At 40.2% G+C, this 21379-nt stretch overlaps 1 protein-coding gene across 3 annotated transcripts in view; it reads right to left on the bottom strand.

Annotated features, from left to right (window-relative positions):
- COBL (cordon-bleu WH2 repeat protein) overlaps positions 1 to 21379 on the bottom strand; it is a 303066-nt gene that overhangs the window by 170423 nt on the left and 111264 nt on the right. For all 3 annotated transcript variants that reach the window (XM_023232060.2, XM_023232059.2, XM_023232062.2), the window contains exons 3-5: positions 14909 to 15119; positions 12426 to 12654; positions 5747 to 5844 (exon numbers count right to left, since the gene is read on the bottom strand). In XM_023232060.2, coding sequence (XP_023087828.1) covers positions 5747 to 5844; positions 12426 to 12654; positions 14909 to 15119 — 538 coding nt within the window. The remainder of the gene's footprint in view (positions 1 to 5746; positions 5845 to 12425; positions 12655 to 14908; positions 15120 to 21379) is intronic.

The following is a 21379-nucleotide window of genomic DNA, read 5'->3' on the forward strand; positions in this document are numbered from 1 at the left end:
TGTGTGTGTGTGTGTGTATATATATATATAGTGTGTGTGTGTGTGTGGTTTTTGTTAAAGGAACAACAATTTTGCATGGCTTAAAGGTTATTTAAAAGTTGTTTTAAATCAATGAAATACAAAAATGATAGATAAAACTAAATGGGTATAGGAAGTTAGAAAAAAATGAAAAATATTGTAAAAGGTTATAAAACATTTATAGAAACTTACCTGTGCGGTTAAAGCTGAATGAGGTTGGATGGATTTGTTTATAAGGTTTTATTAAAATTAGGTTTATTGTTAAAAATACATTAATACAAAGGTAAAACTTGGTTTTCTCTTTTGAACAAGCTTTTCATAAAGTATTGATAAAAAATAATAAAGGTTTTTATTTACCTCTTGAGTAAGCTGCAATAAAAAAAGAGGAGAAAGGAAGACACATTCACCATGTCTTTATTAGGTCTGAAAACTGAGCCTCCTCTTTTTTTTTTTTTTTTTTTTTTTTGAGACAGGCTCACTCTGTTGCCCAGGCTGGAGTGCAATGGTGCTATCTTGGCTCACTGCAACCTCTGCCTCCTGGGTTCAAGCAATTCTCCTGCCTCCGTTTCCCGAGTAGCTGGGATTACAGATGCCTGCCACCATGCCCAGCTAATTTTTGTATTTTTAGTAGAGACGGGGTTTCTCCATGCTGGTCAGGCTGGTCTCCAACTCCCGACTTCAGGCGATCCACCCGCCTCGGCCTCCCAAAGTGCTGGGATTACAGGCGTGATCCACTGTGCCCGGCCAAGTCTCTTCTTAATCAAAGAGTAAATATTTTTGCTTTTTGAAATCTTTGAAAAAAATCACTTTGACTAAATGAATATTATTTTACTGTGACCCCATTTTGAAATCAAGTGTTTCAAGCCTTTGACATTTGACAAACTTCCTAAAATGAAACTTCAAATTCTAATTGAGTCTTTTTCACATTGAACTAACTTTTGGAGATTAGGGCTCCTGGAAATCCAAACAGGGACCCTGGAACTCCAAGAGAAGCATATTACACATATTTGGTATGTGAAAATCATACTGGATGCATTGTTGCATAAGAGATGGTGTGGTGTTTAATTTTCTGTTTTGTTTGTTTTGTTTGGTTGGTTTTTTGGAGACAGAGTCTTACTCCAGGCTGGAGTACAGTGGCACCATCTTGGCTCACTGCAACCTTTGCCTCCCAGGTTCAAGCAATTTTTGTATTTTAGTAGAGATGGGGTTTCACCATGTTGGCCAGACTGGTCTCAAACTCCTGACCTCAGGTGATCCACCTGCCTCAGGCTCCCAAAGTGCTGGAAATACAGGTGTGAGCCACTGCGCCCAGCCAAGAGATGGCATTTAACTTTCTTCAGGTTATTTTTATATGAATATGCTACTAATATGCATTCTATAATTGTAAAAGATACCGAAAAATTTGATGTGTCTTGACATAAACAGTAAATTGCTTTATTCTGATCCTCTCTTTTCCTAAAAGTTCTTTGTAAATGCCAAAGCATTGTATCTTCAAGTAACCTTATGGAGAAGATCACAGCAAGCACTCTGAAATCAAGTTTCTGATAATTTTGGAGACCATGCCATTGCACAAGACAAAAAAAAATCCAGTAATCTAATTTAAAACCTGATGAGTTCATAAAGATTGCTAACCCAACTTCAAGCAGAATAAAAGTTAAGTACATGGCACTGAAGTGACAGAGCACTGAAATAATTTTTGTGACTTCTTTTTGTTTGAAACACAGTAGGTTCTTTTCATGTTTTGTTTTTTAACATCAAGAAAACTTTTCTTTCTGAGCTATTTATAGCTTATAGCAATTGGGTAAAGTATACTGTTGTGGGCAAACTGAGACATTTATCTTTCATTCTACCTGCTTTCTCCAAAATTCAGAAACTATTTGTATTTTCATTTTATGGCAATATACTTACTTGCATAAGTTCAATAGGATCTGTTTTCTTTTGTAACAGGACACATTGAAAGCACTGGTTATTTTACCAAGGCTTCGACTGGAATGATAGATTTTCAGATATGACCAGACTGGTTCGAAAGGCTGAAGTTGACTTTATAGCCAGTGGACTTGGCAAATGGCTGGCCTGGTTCCTTGTCAACATAGTTCCCTTACAAGGTTGCTGACTTTGCGGTAAGTAAAAGCATGCCACTTTCTGCAAGGCCCAGTAATCTCAAGATATTCTGAGATCTCGAGAAGAAAGAAATTTACCCAATTCATACAGGTATTACCAGCACAGTTAGGTGGTGAATCCTTAACTTGGCTTCCTAGCCACAAGAGGCGTTTAAAAGTCTAATCTGAGATTCCTTATCAAAAAGTTCCAGCAAAGCCAACTAAAATGAGTCATTATGGCCACTCTTCTTGCTGCATCTTATGCAAATAATCATGCCAAGTATAATAAGTGTAAAACTTATTTTACAAATAAACTGATTCTACTATGATTTATCTTTGGTAAAACTGGAGGAACCGGAGAGAGAAAAATTATTTTTCAATACCCTACCTGTTATTCAGTTCTAGCACAGACTATTGTTTTTGTGATATTATTATTTGCCTACAATTTGGACTGAATCCTGAATTATCTTCCGGCTACAAGTCTCTAAAGAAGAAGAAGGATTTAATGTTCTGCCTGACATTTTTAGTTGTTCCCTAATGGAATTCAGGTTTGTTTGATCTGGCATATAAATTATCTTTCTGACTATAATCCAATCCTGTATGCATTATGCTTCTACTGTTCAGATAATTAATGCTATATATCTCTTGTGGTTTTATTTCTTCTGAGAAAACTAAAACGTCATTCCAAAGACTAGAGATGATTCAACAAGCAACAGCAGCTAATAAATTACTGACGCGACTGAGGTTTCATTCTTGCCACTCTGTAATGCCATCCTAATTTGGCTTTTGGGTTCTCTTACAATTCTTCACTAAAACATCTTTTCTTTCCTCCCTAACATGTGACAGGGCTCTCTGAGAACGACCCTTCCCAGTGACAAGGGACCCCTTGACACTCAGCCTTTAATCATCAATGCTTTCAAGAAGAAATATTTTGTATCAAAAGGGGGAAATGAAGAAATAAATACACTTTTTATCTACAGAACGTGAGCCCCTTTTAATTATCAGGCCCAGGGAGGCACTGAAATGCAGCGGTGGTCATGTCCCACACCCAACTTGAGCTAAATAATTACCTCTTAAAGCCAATTGCTACTTGAGCTCTAACACTGAGTGAATTTTATGCCAAGTATCTATAAAATGACATGCACTGGACACCATAACTCATCTGCCACAGTTCAGGAGTGTATAGTCAATCACCAATCAGCGTTATTTCTGTAAACTAGTGAGAATCCTTGTCAAACAACTTTGTGTCAGCCACACCTTCTTCCTTTTTGCCCTAAAAAACCTTCTTGTAACTACGGCTGAATGGAGCATTCCCCAAGGAAAACGAAATGTGTACCAGGCTACAGTCCTCAACCTTGGCCCAAATAAACTATCTATATTAATTTTGAGTCAGTTTCTTTCTTTAGGTTGACAATGGTGAAAAACAGAAAGCCCCTTGCAATCCACGGATGGGACTGGATCACTGACTGGGCCTTCACTGCTGTGTTGACAGTTGTGATGTCTCCCCATCCTCTGAACTATCAGAAGCTGAGTCACAGTCTTCACATCTCCAGCTTTTTAGGTGACCTTATTTCGCTAAAAACGAAAGTCTTTCTAGATCTTTCACTTGGTTTTTCTGGCTGTTTCATCTTTTACAAGGAAGAAGACACAAAGAGAACAGCTACTAGAGGTCTAAGGGTGAGGAAGAGTGGATTTTACTGTGAATTGGTGTCGTCAGGATCAAGGAGGACAAGGGTGAACATGGTCCCAACCAACTTATCTCAAAAATGTCAGGAACAAAAGCAACAAAACAACATTCATAGAGTGAGCAAAACTTCAAATAAAAAATTCTGATTCTCTTTTTTTTTTTTCTTTTGAGACAGAGTCTTGCTCTGTCACCCAGGCTGGAGTGTGATGGCATGATCTCAGCTCACTGCAACCTCTGCCTCCCGTGTTCAAGCGATTCTCCTGCCTCAATCTCTTGAGTAGCTCGGGTTACAGGCACCTGCCACCACGCCTGGCTAATTTTTGTATTTTTAATAGAGACAGGGTTTCACTGCATTGGCCAGGCTGGTCTTGAACTCCTGACCTCAGGTGACCTGCCCACCTCAGCCTCCCAAAGTGCTGGGATTACATTTGCGAGCCACTGCACCCAGTCACAAAATTCTAATTCTGCAATTTCAAATAATTCTGATAGGAAAGGAAGTCGGGAGAGTAGGGGGGAAGAGGAGAGGAAGGGATAGTTGGAGAGAGGGAGGGGATAGAAAATGTCAGGGATCCAAAGGTCTTACATAGACACGCATGGAGTACAGATTTTCAAACGATATGCAGAAACATGGGGAAAAGCACAATCTCTTAAGTATAAGAGAATCACAAAACCATTACCGAAGCTTCAGCAGAGGTGAAGAAAAAATAATCTGAGGTTTGTGAAAAACTCTTAAAGACAGGAAGTCTCTGCCAGTTCAGCTGAGCTCCACTAGACCTTCTATTCTCATCTGGCTCTCATTCTCCTCTTCCCTTCCCGAACACCACAGGGCTACAGGGACATGCTGGCTCTGCACGCAGACACATCTGTGTCTAAGCCTGGGACACTAAGACGGTTACTTTATTTCTCTGAGCTCTGGTATCCATATCAACAAACCTGGTGAGACACAATTTTAACAGCAGAGGCTGCACCACAGGCCACTGAAGGGCAGGAAATCAGGTGTCCAGCCTTGGGCTACATGCACCTATCTGCACCATGGCACTGAGAAGGTCTGCATACAAACTTGAGTCCCCAGTCTTCACATCTCTTCTAGAAATATACAGATGGAGCACGCTTCCAAACTCAGCTAGTGGAATTAACACCTAACATTCACTGGAACAGTTTTGTCTTTTTTAGTCTCATTTATTAGTAAGGATAAAATACTAGATATTAGTAAAATATACTTGTGAAACAAATATAAATAGGGATAATGAGCATTTTCTTTTCTTCGTAATCAGAAGGCATTTATGGGTTTGATAATCTTATAATTAATTATAAAAATCTTCATTTTTATTCTGGGTACTATGACTTAACTACTCTAGAATATTGTGTCCAAAATATGACTTTAAGATGTGTTTCATAAACACCAACAAGATCAATAAAATTAACTTATCACATGGTATATTCCCAGATCATATCAGGAGTACCAAAGAACAACTAAAAATTACTAGCAAGCAGACAAGTTCAATGACTGATACTCTTCTCTGCCACAAGGCATAAGCTACAGTTCACTGATAGCAATATTGACTGTTTACACTTAATTATAACATCCATTCAGTCATTCATGAATCTCAACAAGATTTCCTGAGTTTCAGCCACAGGCAGAGGTCTGCGGATGCACCAGAACACCCACAGACAGAAGGGCTCATGGCCCTGGTCATCAGGAGCTTACAGGCTTCCTGTTCCCCAGTGAATAAAACACCATCACCCAAAATGACTCCTTTTGGGATCAAGTGTGGAAGCACAGACCGTCATTCCAGTGCATGCTAATAAGCTGTTTTACCTGAAGGAATTAGTATTCCTAAATAGAAGTATTGAGAAAAGTTCCAGGGCAGGTTGAATGCATATATCTCAAGAGACTATTTTTTTACATGATACAAAATCATATGTGTATTTAATCCATTACCTTACTATTGCTTCTTTTATTAACTTTGAAAAATCCCAGAAATTTTTTCTTCTCTTTATCTGTCTCATCATTGCCAAGTGATGATTTCCTAAAGGTTTCTGGAAAAAAAAAGCACTAAGTTATTTTTCAGAATCTGAAACAAGAGATTAAATACTTCACTTTAAAAATTTTAATAAATGAATCTTCTACTCTTAACCTTTTAGTTCTTGTAAGAGAGGGAAAACCATCAACTATTTCTTTCAAAGCTGTCCTCAAGGCCTCAGGCCCATTTGGGAAATCACTACAGGTTCTTACACAGTCTTTTAGGGATGATGGAGGCATTTTCTCTGGGTGTGGTTGTGCCTTTTTGGAGAATGACAAAATTAATAAAGTTCTAGGGCAGAGCTGTCCAACAGAAAGCTCAACCAGACCACATACATAATTTTACATTTTCTAGTAGCTACATTAAAAAGAACCAAGTAAAATTAATTGTAATAATTTCATTTAATCCAATATATCTAAAATATTGTCATTCTATCATTCAGTCAATATAAAAAGTATTGATGAGATATTTTACATTGGTTTTGGTGCTAAGTCTTCAAAATCCAGTAGGCCTTTAGGCTTACAGCACATCTCAGTATGGACTGGGCACATGCAAGAGCCACAGGAGGCTGTGGCTGCCACATGAGCACAGCTCTAAGACTGTGACATCAGTGCAATACACCTGCTTTAAGAATTATGAGTGAGGTACAAACTTTAACTAAATCAGCAGCCTTCCTGCTCATTTCCAGAAAATGGAGTAACAGTATGGGCTCCCCAGGTGGTATTTGAAACAACCTCATCAAATCTCCCAGGAACCACATTTCCAGATTTTCCTTCTACTGCCTCCAGAATGTTTTCCTTCCAAATTACATTCTCTAGGGGGACAAGTGTTCTCTTCTTCCTTTTTTCTGAAGCTCAAAATCCTCAACCCCTCTTGAATTTTTCTTCATCAGGATTCTAGAGCCAAGTTGGACACTTCCAAATTCCAGACAAGCACACTGAAGCCCAGATGTGTCTGCCAGCTGACAAGACAGCCACGGGTCGTGGTTCCCAAAGCGAGACGGAACCTGCAGCATCAGCATCGCTGGGAACTTGTGAGAGATAAGAATCCTTGGGCCCACTCCAGACCCCCAGAATAAGAAACCCTGGGTGCAGTGCCCAGCACTACACAGTCAAACTAGCCCCTAAGGAGGCTTAAGCTGAGGGTCTGGAGAACATGCCTGGGGAGTGGTGCCAAGAGATTAAGAGCGCCCATGTGTGAGGCACATTTGGGAAAACCACTCAGCTTCTCCAAGTCTCAGCAGCTTCATGTGCAGCTTGAGGGTGAGTGCACTAAGCGCACATGATGGCACTCACACAGCTCAGCACACTGCTCACTAGTATCATACATTTATTTGTTCAGGAAAAGCCTTTGTCATTACTTCATTCCATTCTTCTCTGTCAGGACATATAGATATGACAAGAGGAAGAAAGTGGAGGTGTTCCTGGAGGATAGAAAAATTATTTTTCCCATATCACTGTCAACTGCTCTAGATAAGAGCAAGAGCTCTAGACCATTGGTGACAGAATCATGGACTGGGATTTTACAAATTCTGCCATAAGACTATTAATGCAAATAACGTAACCCTCAATTAACTTCTTGATCTGCTAATATATGATTTCATATTTGAGTCAGAGAACACACACAGCAGTCAGTGCATTAATAACACAGGCGTGAACACTGATAGTGTCCACACAGCAAAGCAAAAACCCAGCACACACGCTCCTGAAATCACTCTGTAGGAGCAGAGGTACACGTCCTAGCCACCAGGGCAGGGCCAGGACACTCAGTTACATGCAGGAGGCTCCAGCGGAGGCATCAAGCAGGCTCCACATCGCACAGTACCCAAACCAGAGGGCCTGCTGCAACATGGTGCAGCAGCACCAACGCATGTGTGCAAACGTGCTGCAAAGTTAGTTGCACCAAGCCCTCTATTAGCTACAGAGCTATAAAGAGGAAAACAGAGCACACAGTTAAGACTACATCTAAACTATTATATGCTTTAATATGTATGTTTATAACCAAGGATGTTTCTAGAATTGGGTGGTATGTGACATGGACCAATGGATGCTCGCGAACTGACGATGGGGTTATATTGTCAGTTCACGGTGGCTTTATCCAGACGTGACCCCATCGTAAGTCCAGGAGCATACTGAATGCATAGCACTTTCACACCATGGTAAAGTTGAAAAATCGTAAGTTGAGAAACTGTCAATGTTAAAACAGATGGCATCATAGTATCCTACTGATAATCGAGAAGTAGAACATGTTCCTGGTACACAAGCTGTATTACACTGACCACAGAAAGGACAGATTGCATCAGAAAACTGCAATGAAACCTAGCCTATTGTTTCTCTTCTTGAATGACACAGTGGCTGATCATCACCCCTAAGGACTGAGGTCGGCTCCCTGATGAAGGCTCCAGGACAGCCCTGGCACCAGAACTGCCCCTCAACAGTAGTGACACTTTTCTTATACAGCTACAGCCCGTGGCTGTCTAGAGGCACCAGGGGCCTGAGACTCACAATGCTGAAGTGGGCCTAACGCATGTGGTCTATTTTTAGAGGTGAGGCTTTGGTCTCAGTCACTGACTGATAGGGGCCTCCTACGAGGCCTCTGAGGCTTGGCAGACACTGAAGAAGAATTGGTTTGGGAGAAAAGTAGAACTCAGTGTTGCCATCAGCCAAAATGTCCAGAGGCTGCCTGGCTATAAAGCGGAGTAACCATGAACAACTGATGCATAGCCAGCCCTCGAACATACGCAAGTGAGCTCTAGAACCCACAGTGCCTATGGTATGATAAGCTGAGGGTGGCATTTATTTTGTTTGAATTTACTCTAATTTACAAGTAATGAAACATTAAGAAAATTCTGGAAACTCACACTTAATCTGCAAGAAAGTTTTACTTTCTGGAGCGTTACAATGATTTGAAGAATGTTAAAGATGAATTACAGAGGGGCAGAGAAGGATGAAGGATGAAGGACCCTTAAAGACCAATGAGTCCAAATCACTCACTTGTCTACAGGAGGAGACTCAGTGACCAGGACAAGGCCAGTAAGCAGTAAATGGAAGGAGGGGACCAGGTCAACATCTGCAAATGTACAACAGGCATTCTATATATGCATATGTGTATATGATTAAGTATATATATACACACATACACACATATGTATCTCTGTATCTGTCTATATATACATATAAACATCTCTTTCTGTATAGAAATATCTCTTTCTGTACAGAAACATCTCTATGAGAGAAACTTTTAAATAGATGTCAGAATAAATGTAAAATCTGGACCAATCATTTGCATACTTGTCTATAACAGAAAAGGTTAAATTTTAAAATCCATACTGTCCCAAACTCTGTAGCACGCAGGATGGCCTTCAGGGGCAGGTAAGCACGGGCAGGCACAGGTGAAAAGGAAAGGGTGCCTTTCCTGTGTGCACCACTTCTGCTCTGTCTTGAATTACTGGGCAACAGAATTTGTTTTCTGTGACTGCCTCCCTCATTTCTCACCAATTAGATGAGAAATTCTCATAAGAAGCATTTTCTCATCACGGCAAATTCTCATAAGAAGCATTCTTCTCTAAACCAACCAGGTCATCAAGAAACCAAACCAAAATCTCATGTCGGCCTGGCATGCACCTTCAGAAGGGCCCCAAGCCAAACTTCCATTCCTTGGAGTCTGGCACAAAAACATCACCTCCGTGCAGCTCTGACCCCAGAGCCATGCAAAGTGCAGCCTCACAGGGGGAGCGGGAAGCCCCAGGTTCACTGTACCTTGACAGCTCAGGGAAGGCTCGGACTGAGTTTTGGTCAGACGAACTGGAAAAGGCAGGTAATGAGAGAGTGAGGTCCAGCTTCAAGATGTGTGGGAGCCCCTGACCCAGGCCTTGGCTCTCACAAGGCTCAGAGGGGGCTGTCCTGCTGCAGCAGTGAGAAGGCCTCCTGCTGGGTCAGCTTGCCTCTCTGGGCTAGCCCTCTCCAGGCTGCAGCTGCCTAGCCTGCTAAGTGCCTCTGTGGATGCAGGTGGCAGCAGAGCCCTTGGCTTTTTCAAGATGCCCCCACCAGGGATTCCAGGGGAGGGCGGGCCTGTGCCTAGCAATGCCTTGCCTCCTGCCAGCTGCCCTTCTGTTCTCCAGCAGTGGTAGGGCTCAGGAGTGGAAGCCTTTCCCCTCCAAGTGAATACCAAGAGGAGTGAAAGCAAGGGCTCCTCCATCAGCACCCAGCAGGTCTGCCCAGGGCAGTTGTAGGGGAGAAAGGGAGCCTCGGGGATGGTCTCTGGACAAGTGTCTTTTCAAATATTTGACAGTGAGCAGGAGGCAGGCACTTGGCAGGGATGGCAATCAAGTGTCACAGCTGGTATGGCACAGGCATGGTCCAGATGAGAGGGGTGCTGGCCACAGGACTGGAGCACAGTCCCCACGGTGGGGAAGCTCGTGGTGCCTTGGGGGTGGGGTGGAAAGGGCCAAAATGTCCAAGGCAGTAGAGAAGGGGACTTGGGGGTTTGGAAGCAGCTAGTTCCCACCAAGGGCAGAAGTGCTTCAAAATCTGAACGGCCAAGGTGACTGCACCATATGTTCTGCTCTGCCCCGTATGAGGATCAGAAGAAATGCTCTGGGCCCCTGATCACATGAATACTTCAGTTCCTGCATTTCCAATGACCATGGGCTAGACTGGCTCCTCTCCTTCATAGACAGGCAGGTTTTATAAGACTTCTCTCAAGTGCCAGGTTCAACATCTACCTTTCAAGACACATTCAAGTGGTGGCATGTAACAGAAACACTTGTAAGCCTTTTTATTACAGACAACTGAATGTGGAACAGTTTTCCTTTCATTTTTCTTTTTATCTTAACAAATGGAAGCTGTTTCCAAAGAGTCATGTAAAGCAAATTTCAATAGCGCTGATACACTCAGTGCCACCAGGCCTGTGCAGCGATGCTGAGAGTATTTCTGTCTGTGTTTTAAAAAGACACTGGATAAAACACAAGAAGCATTATTCTCAAATGTCAAAGTACTTTTTTTGAAGGAATAAATAGTCCATGTATCTTATACTCAATTGAGCCAAAATCCTCTCTTGAATGTCAAATCAGATCTAGATGCCAGATACCCAGGAAGACAAGGGCTGACTTGGCGGGGAAAGGACAGACTGGACAGAGGTTCCACTATGATCAAGGATTTCACAATAAACTTGGTATTAAGAAAAAATATGGCCAGGCGCAGTGGCTCACGCCTGTAATCCCAGCACTTTGGGAGGCCAAGGTGGGCGGAGCACCTGAGGTCAGGAGTTCGAGACCAGCCTGGCCAACGTGGTGAAACCCCGTCTCTACTAAGAATACAAAAATTTGCTGAGCATGGTGGCCGGTGCCTCTAATCTCAGCTACTCAGGAGGCTGAGGCAGGAGAATCACTTGAACCTGGGAGTTGGAGGTTGCAGTGAGCCAATATCACACCATTGCACTCCAGCCTGGGGTATAAGAGTGAAACTCCATCTCAAAAAAAAAAGAAAAGAAAAAATACATTTTTGTTGCAAAAAATTAGAAAACAAGCCATAGAAAAACAGGAAAAACTTGAATATGTATATATTTTTAAAACTCAACCTATTCAATATTTGTGGAATAATGAAACAGAGACAAGAGACATCAAAAGAGGCTCATTAGAAGAGAAACTTTTACAAAGTCCACTTTGATAATTCTAAGGTCAAGGAATATAACATTTCCTGTGGTCTGACAGTAGTTAAAATATGCAGTTAGCACTCCATATCAATCAGAAACATGTGCTTACACAACATACCAGTTTCTGCACCAGCAAGCCTCTGGGCTGCCACTCTCACCAGTGGCTCTAACAGTGGCCTCATACTAAGAGCCAGATTCACACGATGAGCAGGAGGACACTGGCAACACAGTAAGGAGGCCTAAGGTGGCCCTAAAGTTATCTTCAGGAATGGATCTCATGCACTGTAACTGTTCAGTTTTAGAGAACAGCTAAATGCATTTCTGCCACTGGTTTTAGATATGAGTAATGTTTGAAACCTGGGAAGAGCAGCTAATGGCAACTGAAAAAGAAAATCAAGATTTTTTTTTTTTTTTTAAGAGACAGGGTCTCACTCTGTCACATAGGCTGAGAGCAATGGTGTGATCATAGCTCAGTGCAGCTTCAACCTCCTCAGTTCAAGCGATCTTCCAGCCTCAGCCTCTCAAGTAGATGGGACTACAGGAATGGGGATGCACCACCGTGTCTGGCTAAGTTTAAAATTTTTTGTAGAGATGGGGTCTCTACAAATAATAAAGTATTATAGATGGTTTGGAGTAGTTACTAAAGAGCATAAGCTCTAACCTCGCCTCACCTTTTCCCCTTTTACTTACGTCATGGAAGCTTGCAGGGAGACAAAGGATAAAGGACATGTTCAGGGCTGGGAGAAAGGAGGCACAGTTCAATCCAGAGGAAGGAAAACAGGCCAAAGTTCTTTTGTGCCTACTTCAACTTGACTTGCCTGGAGCTTCATGTACCCATCTCTCCCTGGTGCTACCGAGAGTGCTGAGGAGAGCCAACAGGGGACATGTGCAAGCCGCGCATCTGTGTGATTACGGGGATATGCATAAGACACAGCGGGGCCTCACCTCTTCTGTTGTCCCACGCGTAGAGCTCCTTTATCCCAAGCTCATTCAGGGACTTGGACAGCTCCAACTCCTCTCCGGCAATGTTGTCCCTGAGGAGAATCACATGCTCTGGGCTGACCTCACACTTTGCACAAATGACTGGGAGAATATTCTGGAGAGGAACCTCAGGGCTCACACGCACAACAGCTTTTTGTGTCCGCAGGTAATTCACGACCAAACGCACAGATTTCTGGAAGAACACACAGGCAAAAAGAATTTGGTAAGACATCCTCCCACAAGGCTTCAACTCCTGTGTCAGTTTGACAGTTGGGTGTGACAGGATTGTGTGTAGCCCGAATCTTTCTTCCACAAATTGAGTGAGTCATGGGGGAAAATGGCATAATGAATATTGAAAAACAAATGTCTAGAATAATAAATTTGGTTTAGAATCCCTTACTAGTGAACAAGCTGCTAACAACACAGTGAAATAAACATCAGGGAGGACTCTACATTTAAAATCCAACACATATACTTTACCGTCTTCCAAGGGTTCTGGCCAGATGTGAACACATGGCACTTATATGTATTTTCTAAAGAAAATAGTTTGGAAGTAGTATGAATAATTTAAAGAAAAACTCCCCAAAAACATGACGTCAAAGTTTTAAGGAGTCAAAATATCCACATATAGATGTATATATAAATATATATATAGTGTACATACGTACTATATACACACATATATGAAACATATACAGTGTGTATATAGACTTACATGTATTTAAGTATACACACTACACATATGTATGTAAGCTAGAAATATATTTTATTTAAAAAAATACCAGGCGTATAATAGGAAGAAAAACACTCAATTGACTAATACTAATTCTAAATGACTGCAGATAAAGTGGTAGTGATTTTTCTTCCACTTTTACTGATCATGTTTCTTGCGCTTTTGCTGATCATCCTAATTGTGCTAAGACACCGCAGAGCTGGACACAGTAAATGTAGATTGAACAAAAGAGCAGCAAAGGAAGGCCTCACGCTCTCTTCCAGCCTGCGTACCAGGGCCCAGTGGCTGGGATAACGACGAATTTTGGGAGAAAATGTGGAACCTACTGTTCCTTTACTGGTCCTCTCCTGCCCTAACAAGTGGAATCATGCATATGCCTGGGCTTACCTGCCCTCAGAAGCAGGAAGTCAAGGGAAGACGCAGGGTATATACAGAGATGCTCTGCCTCAAACACTGTTTACTTGAGGAATAAGGGGAAATCTCTGGTCAGAGTGTTCTAGAGCAACAATCAGAATGCACTAACCAATCAATCCTAGAAATTAATAGGAGATTAATGTTGGCTGCACTGCCATTTTTAAAAGCAGCAAAATTTAGAAGATTTGCTAAGAATCTGAAAGTAACATTGCTTTTAATTTGAGCTAAAAGATTAGTATCAAAGACTTATTTAAAAGTACAATAAGGCCGGGTATGGTGGCTCAGGCCTGTAATCCCAGCACTTTGAGAGGCTGAGGCAGGTGGATCACCTGAGGTCAGGAGTTCAAGACCAGACTGGCCAACATGGTGAAACCCTGTCTCTACTAAATACACAAATTAGCCGGGCATGGTGGCATGCAACCGTAGTCCCAGTTACTCCGGAGACTGAGGCAGGAGAACTGCTTGAACCTGGGAGGTAGAGGTAGCAATGAGCCAAGATCACACCACTGCACTCCAACCTGGGCAACAAGAGTGAAGGTCCATCTCAAAACAACAATAAAAACAATAAAAGTATATAATAAGCTACCAGAATTAATTTTAATTAATAAAAGCCTGGAATACAGCTATGTATATAAGACATTTTCCAAATGCAATGAATAAATATTTCTGACATCATTTTTTCAAAAAAAAATTTTTCCCTTTTTATTCTCTTCCTCTGGGAAGATGTTTAAATCCTCTATAGATGCCAACTGCTTCCTGAGTCAGGAAGAATTCTAGAACTACACTGCCCAATCAGGTAGACATTAGCTAGTGGTAATTCAAATTTAAAATTAAAATTAAATTAAAAATTCAGTTTCTCAATCACACCAGCCACATTTCAAGTGTTCAAAAGCTGTATGTGTCAATTAAAATGAAAAAAGAAAAATCTACATGAATGACAACAATAAACATACCAAATTTTAAAAAAAGCTGCATGTGGCCAGTGACTATCATATTAGAAAGTACAGAATTAGAGACTATGTCCCTCTTTGAATGAAGGTCTAATGGATAGCTCACTGTAGATCAATTCCTCTTCTATAATATATAAAGGAGCAATGTTACAATGATGAACATTATTCAATTCTGTATATTTTGTCTGCTAAAACAAACTCTGTTTAGTGCCTAGCTTTGTCTGGCATGAAAGTAGCAGCCTCAGCCACAAATCTCTGTATTGTATTTAGATAAGAAGAGCCACACTGGCCCCTCCTCAGGACCTGCCACACATTCAGACACAAGTATCTCCATGTAGGTACCTACTAACCTCAGGCACCTTAGGGGGACCAGGCTTAACCTTCTCTTCAGGAACTTTTTCTTTCACAAACACAGTATGCACATTCAGGGTCCCAATCAAAGTATTTGGCTTAAAACTCAAAGGCTGTTGGGTTTCTGAAGACCGAATTTCAAGGGCGTGGTGGGATGGATTCAGGTGGTTCTGAAGGCAAAGTTCAACCAGTAGGTCCATCATTGCATGGCTGAAAAAAGGAAAACAAATCATGATTATTAGGAATGACTGCCCTCTCTTTTTTGCCTGGCTAAATAAGGGTAGGAACAAGTGGATGAATGAGCAAATTAGATGTGCTTATGAAAAAAGACAACAGCAGCTCATTAATTCCTTCTGCATGGTTGTAGAGCAATATGTTAACATTTTCAGCACTAACAAACAACACTATTGAAAGAGAAAAATCATAATTAATAGCTTGGAAAATCGTTATATTTTGAGTTAAATCCAAGGGTATGTTGAGTTGAATCATCTAAGGTCTGTTAGCACAAATATTTTTCATGCATACAAGAAACTAAATTTTCAGTTATTCATAAATATAATGTATCTTTTTGATTTAACTTTTAAGTTCAGGGGTATAGGTGCAGGTTTGTTACATAGCTAAACTTGGGTTTGTTGTATAGATTATTTTATCACCCAGGTATTAATCCTAGTACCCATTAGTTATTTTTTCTGATCCTTTCCCTCCTCCCACCCTCCATCCTCGGAGAGACCCCAGTGTTTGTTGTTGTTGTTCCCCTCTATGTGTCCATGTGTTCTCATCATTTAGCTTCCACCTATAAGTCAGAACATGCAGTATTTGGTTCTCTGTTGCGGCATTAGTTTGCTAAGGATAATGACCTCTAGCTCCATCCAAGTTTCTACAAAGGACATGATCCTGTTCTTTTTTTTTAATGGATGCGTAGTAGTCCATGGTGTATTTGTACTACATTTTCTTTATCCAACATACTAATGATGGGCCTTTACGTTGATTCCATGTCTTTGCTATTGTGAATAGTGCTGCAATGAACGTACGTGTGTATATGACAGAATGATTTATATTCCTTTGGGTATATACCCAGTAATGGGATTGCTGGGTTGAATGGTAGTTCTGTTTTTAGGTCTTGGAGGAATTGCCACACTGTCTTCCACAATGGTTGAACTAATTTACAATTCCACCTAATACACCAACAGTGTATAAGTGTTCCTTTTTCTCTGCAACTTTACCAGCATCTGTGTTGACTTTTTCATAATAGCCCTTCTGACTGGTGTGAGATGGTATTTCATTGTGGTTTTGATTTGCATTTCTCTAATGATCAGTGATGTTGAGCTTTTTTTCATGTTTGTTGGCCTCATGTATGTCTTCTTTTGAAAAGTGGCTGTTCATGTCCTTTGCCCACTTCTTAATGTGGTTTGTTTTTTTTCTTGTAAATTTGTTTAAGTTCCTTTTAGATGCTGGATATTAGACTTTTGTCAGATGCATAGCTGGAAAGTATTTTCTCCTATTTTGTAGGTTATCTGTTTACTCTGTTATAATTTCTTTCACTGTGCAGAAGCTCTGTAGTTTAATTAGATTCCATTTGTCAAGTTTTGCTTTTGTTGCAATTGGTTTTGGAGTCTTCATCATAAAATCTTTGTTCTATGTCCAGAATGGTATTGCCTTGGTTGTCTTCCAGGGTTTTTATAGTTTAGGTTTTAAATTTAAGTCTTTAATCCATCTTGAGTTATCTTTTGTATATGGTATATGGAAGGGGTCTAGTTTCAATCTTCTGCACATGGCTAGTCAGTCTTCCCATCACCATTTACTGAATAGGGAATTCTTTCCTCATTGCTTGTTTTTGTCAGCTTCATCAAAGATCAGATAGTTGTAGGTGTGTGATCTTATTTTTGGGTTCTCCATTCTGTTCCATTGCCCTATGTGTCTGTTTTTATACCAGTAGCATGCTGTTTTCATTACGGTAGCCCTATAGGATAGTTTTAAGTCAAGTAGCATGATGTCTCTAGCTTTGTTCTTTTGCTTAGGATTGCCTTGACTATTTGGGTTTATTTTTTGGTTCTCTGTGAATTTTAAAATAGTTTTTTCTAGTTCTGTGAAGAATGTCATCGATAGTTTAATAGGCACAGCATATACATTGATCTGTCCTTTCCATCTGTTTGTATCATCTCTGATTTCTTTGAGCAGTGTTTTATAGTTCTCCTTGTAGAGATCTTTCACCTTGCTGGTTACCTTCATTCCTAGGTATTTTATAACTTTTTTGTGGTAACTGTGAATGAGACTGCATTCCTGATTTGGCTCTCAGCTTAACTCTGTTGGTGTATAGGAATGCTAGGGATTTTTGTACATCAATTTTGTATCCTGAGACTTTGCTGAAATTGTTTATCAGCTTAAGAAGATTTAGGGCCAAGACTATGGGGTGTTCTATATATAGGATCATGTCGTCTGCAAATGGAGATAGTTTGACTTCCTCTCTTCCGATCTGGATGCCCTTTATTTTTTTCTTTTGCCTGATTGTCCTGGCCAGAATTTCCAGTACTATGTTGAATAGGAGTGGTGAGAGGGGGCATCCTTGTCTTATGCTGGTTTTCAAGGGAAATGTTTCCAGCTTTTGCTCATTCAATATGATCTTGGCTGTGGGTTTGTCATATATGACTCTTATTATTATTTTGAGGTATATTCCTTCAACACCTAGTTTATTCAGAGGTTTTAACCTGAAAGGATGCTGAATTTTATCAAAAGCCTCTTCTGCATCTTTTGAAATAATCGTGTAGTGTCTGTCTTTTGTTCTGTTTATGTGATGAAATACATTTTTTGATATGAATATGTTGAACCAACCTTGCATGCCAGGGATAAAGTCTACTTGATCGTGGTGGATAAGATTTCTGATGTGCTGCTGGATTCAGTTTGCCAGTATTTTGTTGAGGATTTCTCTGCTGATGTTTATCAAGGATAGTGGCCTGAAGTTTTCTTTTTTTGTGTGGTGTCCCTGTCAGTTTTTGGTATCAGGATAATGTTGGCCTCATAGAGTGAGTTAGAGAGGAGTCCTTCATCCTTACTTACTTATTTAATTATTTATGGGAACAGTTTCAGCAGTAATAGTACCAGTTTTTCTTTGTGTATCTGGTAGAATTCAGCTGTGAATCCGTTTGCTCCTGGGCTTTTTCTTTTCTTTTCTTTTTGGTTGGTAGAATATTTATTACTGATTCTATTTCAGAGCTTGTTACTGGTCTGTTCAGAGATTCAATTTCTTCCTGTTTCAGTCTTGGGAGAGTGTGTGTGTATCCAGGAATTTATTCATTTCTTCTAGATTTTCTAGTTTTGGTGCATAGAAGTGTTCATAATATTCTGATGATTATTTGTATATCTATGGGGTCAGTGGTGACACCCCACTTGCTGTTTCTGATTTGTGTTTATGTACATCTTCTCTCTTTTCTTATTAGCTTAGCTAGTAGTCTATTTTATTAATTAAAAAAAAAAACAGCTCCAGGATTCATTGATCTTTTGAATAGATTTTCATGTCTCAATCTCCTTCAATTCAGCTCTGATTTTGGTTATTTCTTGTCTTCTGCTAGCTTTAGTGTTGGTTTTCTCTTGGTTCTCTAGCTCTTTTAATTGTTGCGTTAGGTTGTTAAATTGAGATCTAACTTTTTGATGTAGGCATTTGCTGCTATAAATTTCTCTCTTAAAACTGCCTTAGCTGTGTCCCCGAGATTCTGGTATGTTGTATCTTTGCTCTCATTAGTTTAAAAGAACTTCTTGATTTCCCCCTTCATTTCATTATTTACCTAAAAGTAATTCAGGAGCAGATTATTCCATTTCCATGTAATTGTATTGTTTTGAGTTAATTTATTAGTCTTGATTGCTAATTTGATTGCTCTCTGGCCTAAGAGATTGGTTGTTACTATTTAATTTCTTCTGCATTTGCTGAGGAGTCTTTTATTTCTGATTATGTGATTGATTTTGGAGTATATGACACATGGCAATGAAAAAAATGTATATTCTGTTGTTTTAGGGTGAAAAGTTCTGTAGATGTCTATCAGGTCCATTTGATCCAGTGCTGAGTTCAGGTCCTGAATATCTTTGTTAATTTTTTGTCTTTATGGTCTAATGTTGTCAGTGGGATGTTAAAGTCTCCCACTATTAATGTGTGGGGGTCTAAGTTTCTTTGACGGTCATTAAGAAACTGCATGATGAGTCTGAGTGCTTCTGTGTTACATGCATATATATTTAAAACAGTTATGTCTTCTTGTTGAATTTAACCCTTTACCATTATGTAATGCCCTTGTCTTTTTTGATCTTTGTTGAATTAAAATCTGTTCTGTCTGAAATTAGTATTACAACTCCTGCTTTCTTCTATTTTCCATTTGCTTGGTAGATTTTTCTCAATCCCTTTTGTTTTGAGCTTATGTGTGTCACTGCAGGTAAGATAGGCTTCTTGAAGATAGCATACCAATGCTTTCTTGTGTTTTCCATGTGTTTGGTAGATTTTTCTCAGTCCTCTTTGTTTTGAGCTTATGTGTGTCACTGCATGTAAGATAGGTTTCTTGAAGATAGCATACCAATGGATCTTGGTTCTTCGTCCAGCTTGCCACTCTGTGCCTTTTAATTGGGGCATTTAGCTCATTTACATTCAAGGTTAGTATTGATATATGTGGATGTGATCCTGTTATCACGATGTTAGCTGGTTATTTTGCAGACTTGTTTAGTGGTTGCTTTACAGTGTCAGTAGTCGGTGTACTTTAGTGTTAGTAGCTAGTAATGGTGTTTCCTTTCCACAGTGCTTCCTTCAGGAGCTCTTGTAAGGCAGGTCTGGAGGTAAGGAATTCCTTCAGCATTTGCTTATTTGAAAAGGATCTTATTTCTCCTTTGCTTATGAAGCTTAGTCTGTGCAGATATGAAATTCTGGGTTGGAATTTCTTTTAAGGATATTGAATATTGGCCCCCCATGTTCTTTTGGCTTGTAGGGTTTCTGCTAAGAGGTCCATTTTTAGTCTGATGGGCTTCTCTTTACAGATGACCTGACTTTTCTCTCTAGCTGCCTTTAACATTTTTGCTTTCATTTTGACCTTGCAGAATCTGATGATTATGTGTCTTAGGAGGGATCTTCTTGTGAAGTTATATCTTGGGATTTATATCTGCATTTATATCTTTTACATTTTTCTAGCAGAATATTTTTATTTATTTAAAGCTAAACTCTCTTTTCCTATGAATTTCCCAAGAAGTTGGGCACAGGTTTTTTTCCTCTGATCTATTCCTTAGAAAGTAACTTGCACAATTCTTGCAGGACATAATTATGGTTTCCAGATGTTACCAAATAAATTGAAGATTGGGAACTCATAGGGCACTGGTAAACACACAGATGCAAGTGACATCAGTAAGACAGTAGAACAGGGGGTCTCTGGCTCATGTACCCCAACAGAAGAAATAATTTGGCAGCCTGCCATGCACAGAAGTTCCTTTGTAAGAGCTTTGGGATCCAGAAAGAAGATTGTGAAATGCTGGTAGAGCCCCAGACTGAGGAGGGATACACTGAGAAATGAGGCCCACAGTCTGCTGGCAGGTTCACAGGCTTTGGTACCAGCTATGGACTGAAAGCATCCCTGTCCTCCTATGAACTCAGCTCCAACCACAAAGAGCTGTGGTGCTTCCAAAAGTCCCATCTTCCATTTCCTGAGAAGGGCCATACCCAACCTATCCCCCCAGTAATATGCTTGCTGACCTCAGACCCAACTGCAGATACTGAAGTAGTCATGTGCCCTGGCTCCAGCTCCTCTCGACTGTGGCCTGCTGGGAGACATGTCTATTCATACCCTTGGTGACAGGTTTCCCAAGCTCAGTCCCAACTGCACTCCCTGAAACAGCCATTTTACCTGGCTCCAAACTCAGCTTGACTGAGATACCAGAGGCAAAAACATCAGTCTGGTGAGCTAGGAGTGGATCCTTACCTGCCAAAACCAGTCTGTAAAGACTAGAGGTGTCTGCTCCTTCAAATGCACAGACACACACAAGTTTACATGGATCACAAAGCATAAGGTAAACACAACACCACCAAAGTTAACTAACAAAACCCCAGTAACCAATCCCAGAAAAGTGGAGATCCATAAATTACCTGAAAAGGAATCCAAAATAGCCATCTTAAAGAAGCTCAATGAGCTTCAGGAGAATACAGATTTTAAAACTAAATGAAATTAGGAAATCAATACATGAACAAAATGAGAAATTTAATAATGAAACAGAAGCATTAAGAAGAAACCAAACAGAAATCTTAGAGCTGAAGAATACAAGGATTGAACTGAAAAACCCAATAGGCAGAGTTTCAACAGAAAACTTGATCATGTAGGAAAAAGAATCAGTAAATTGGAAGCCTGGCCATTTGAAATTAACCAGTTAGAAGAAAAAAAAAATGAAAAAGTGAAGAAAGCCTATGAAACTTACAGAACACCATCAAAGTGGTGGAAAGCCTATTTAAAGAAATA

Source organism: Piliocolobus tephrosceles, chromosome 8 (assembly GCF_002776525.5).
Source record: "Piliocolobus tephrosceles isolate RC106 chromosome 8, ASM277652v3, whole genome shotgun sequence".
Taxonomy (NCBI): Eukaryota; Metazoa; Chordata; class Mammalia; order Primates; family Cercopithecidae; genus Piliocolobus; species Piliocolobus tephrosceles.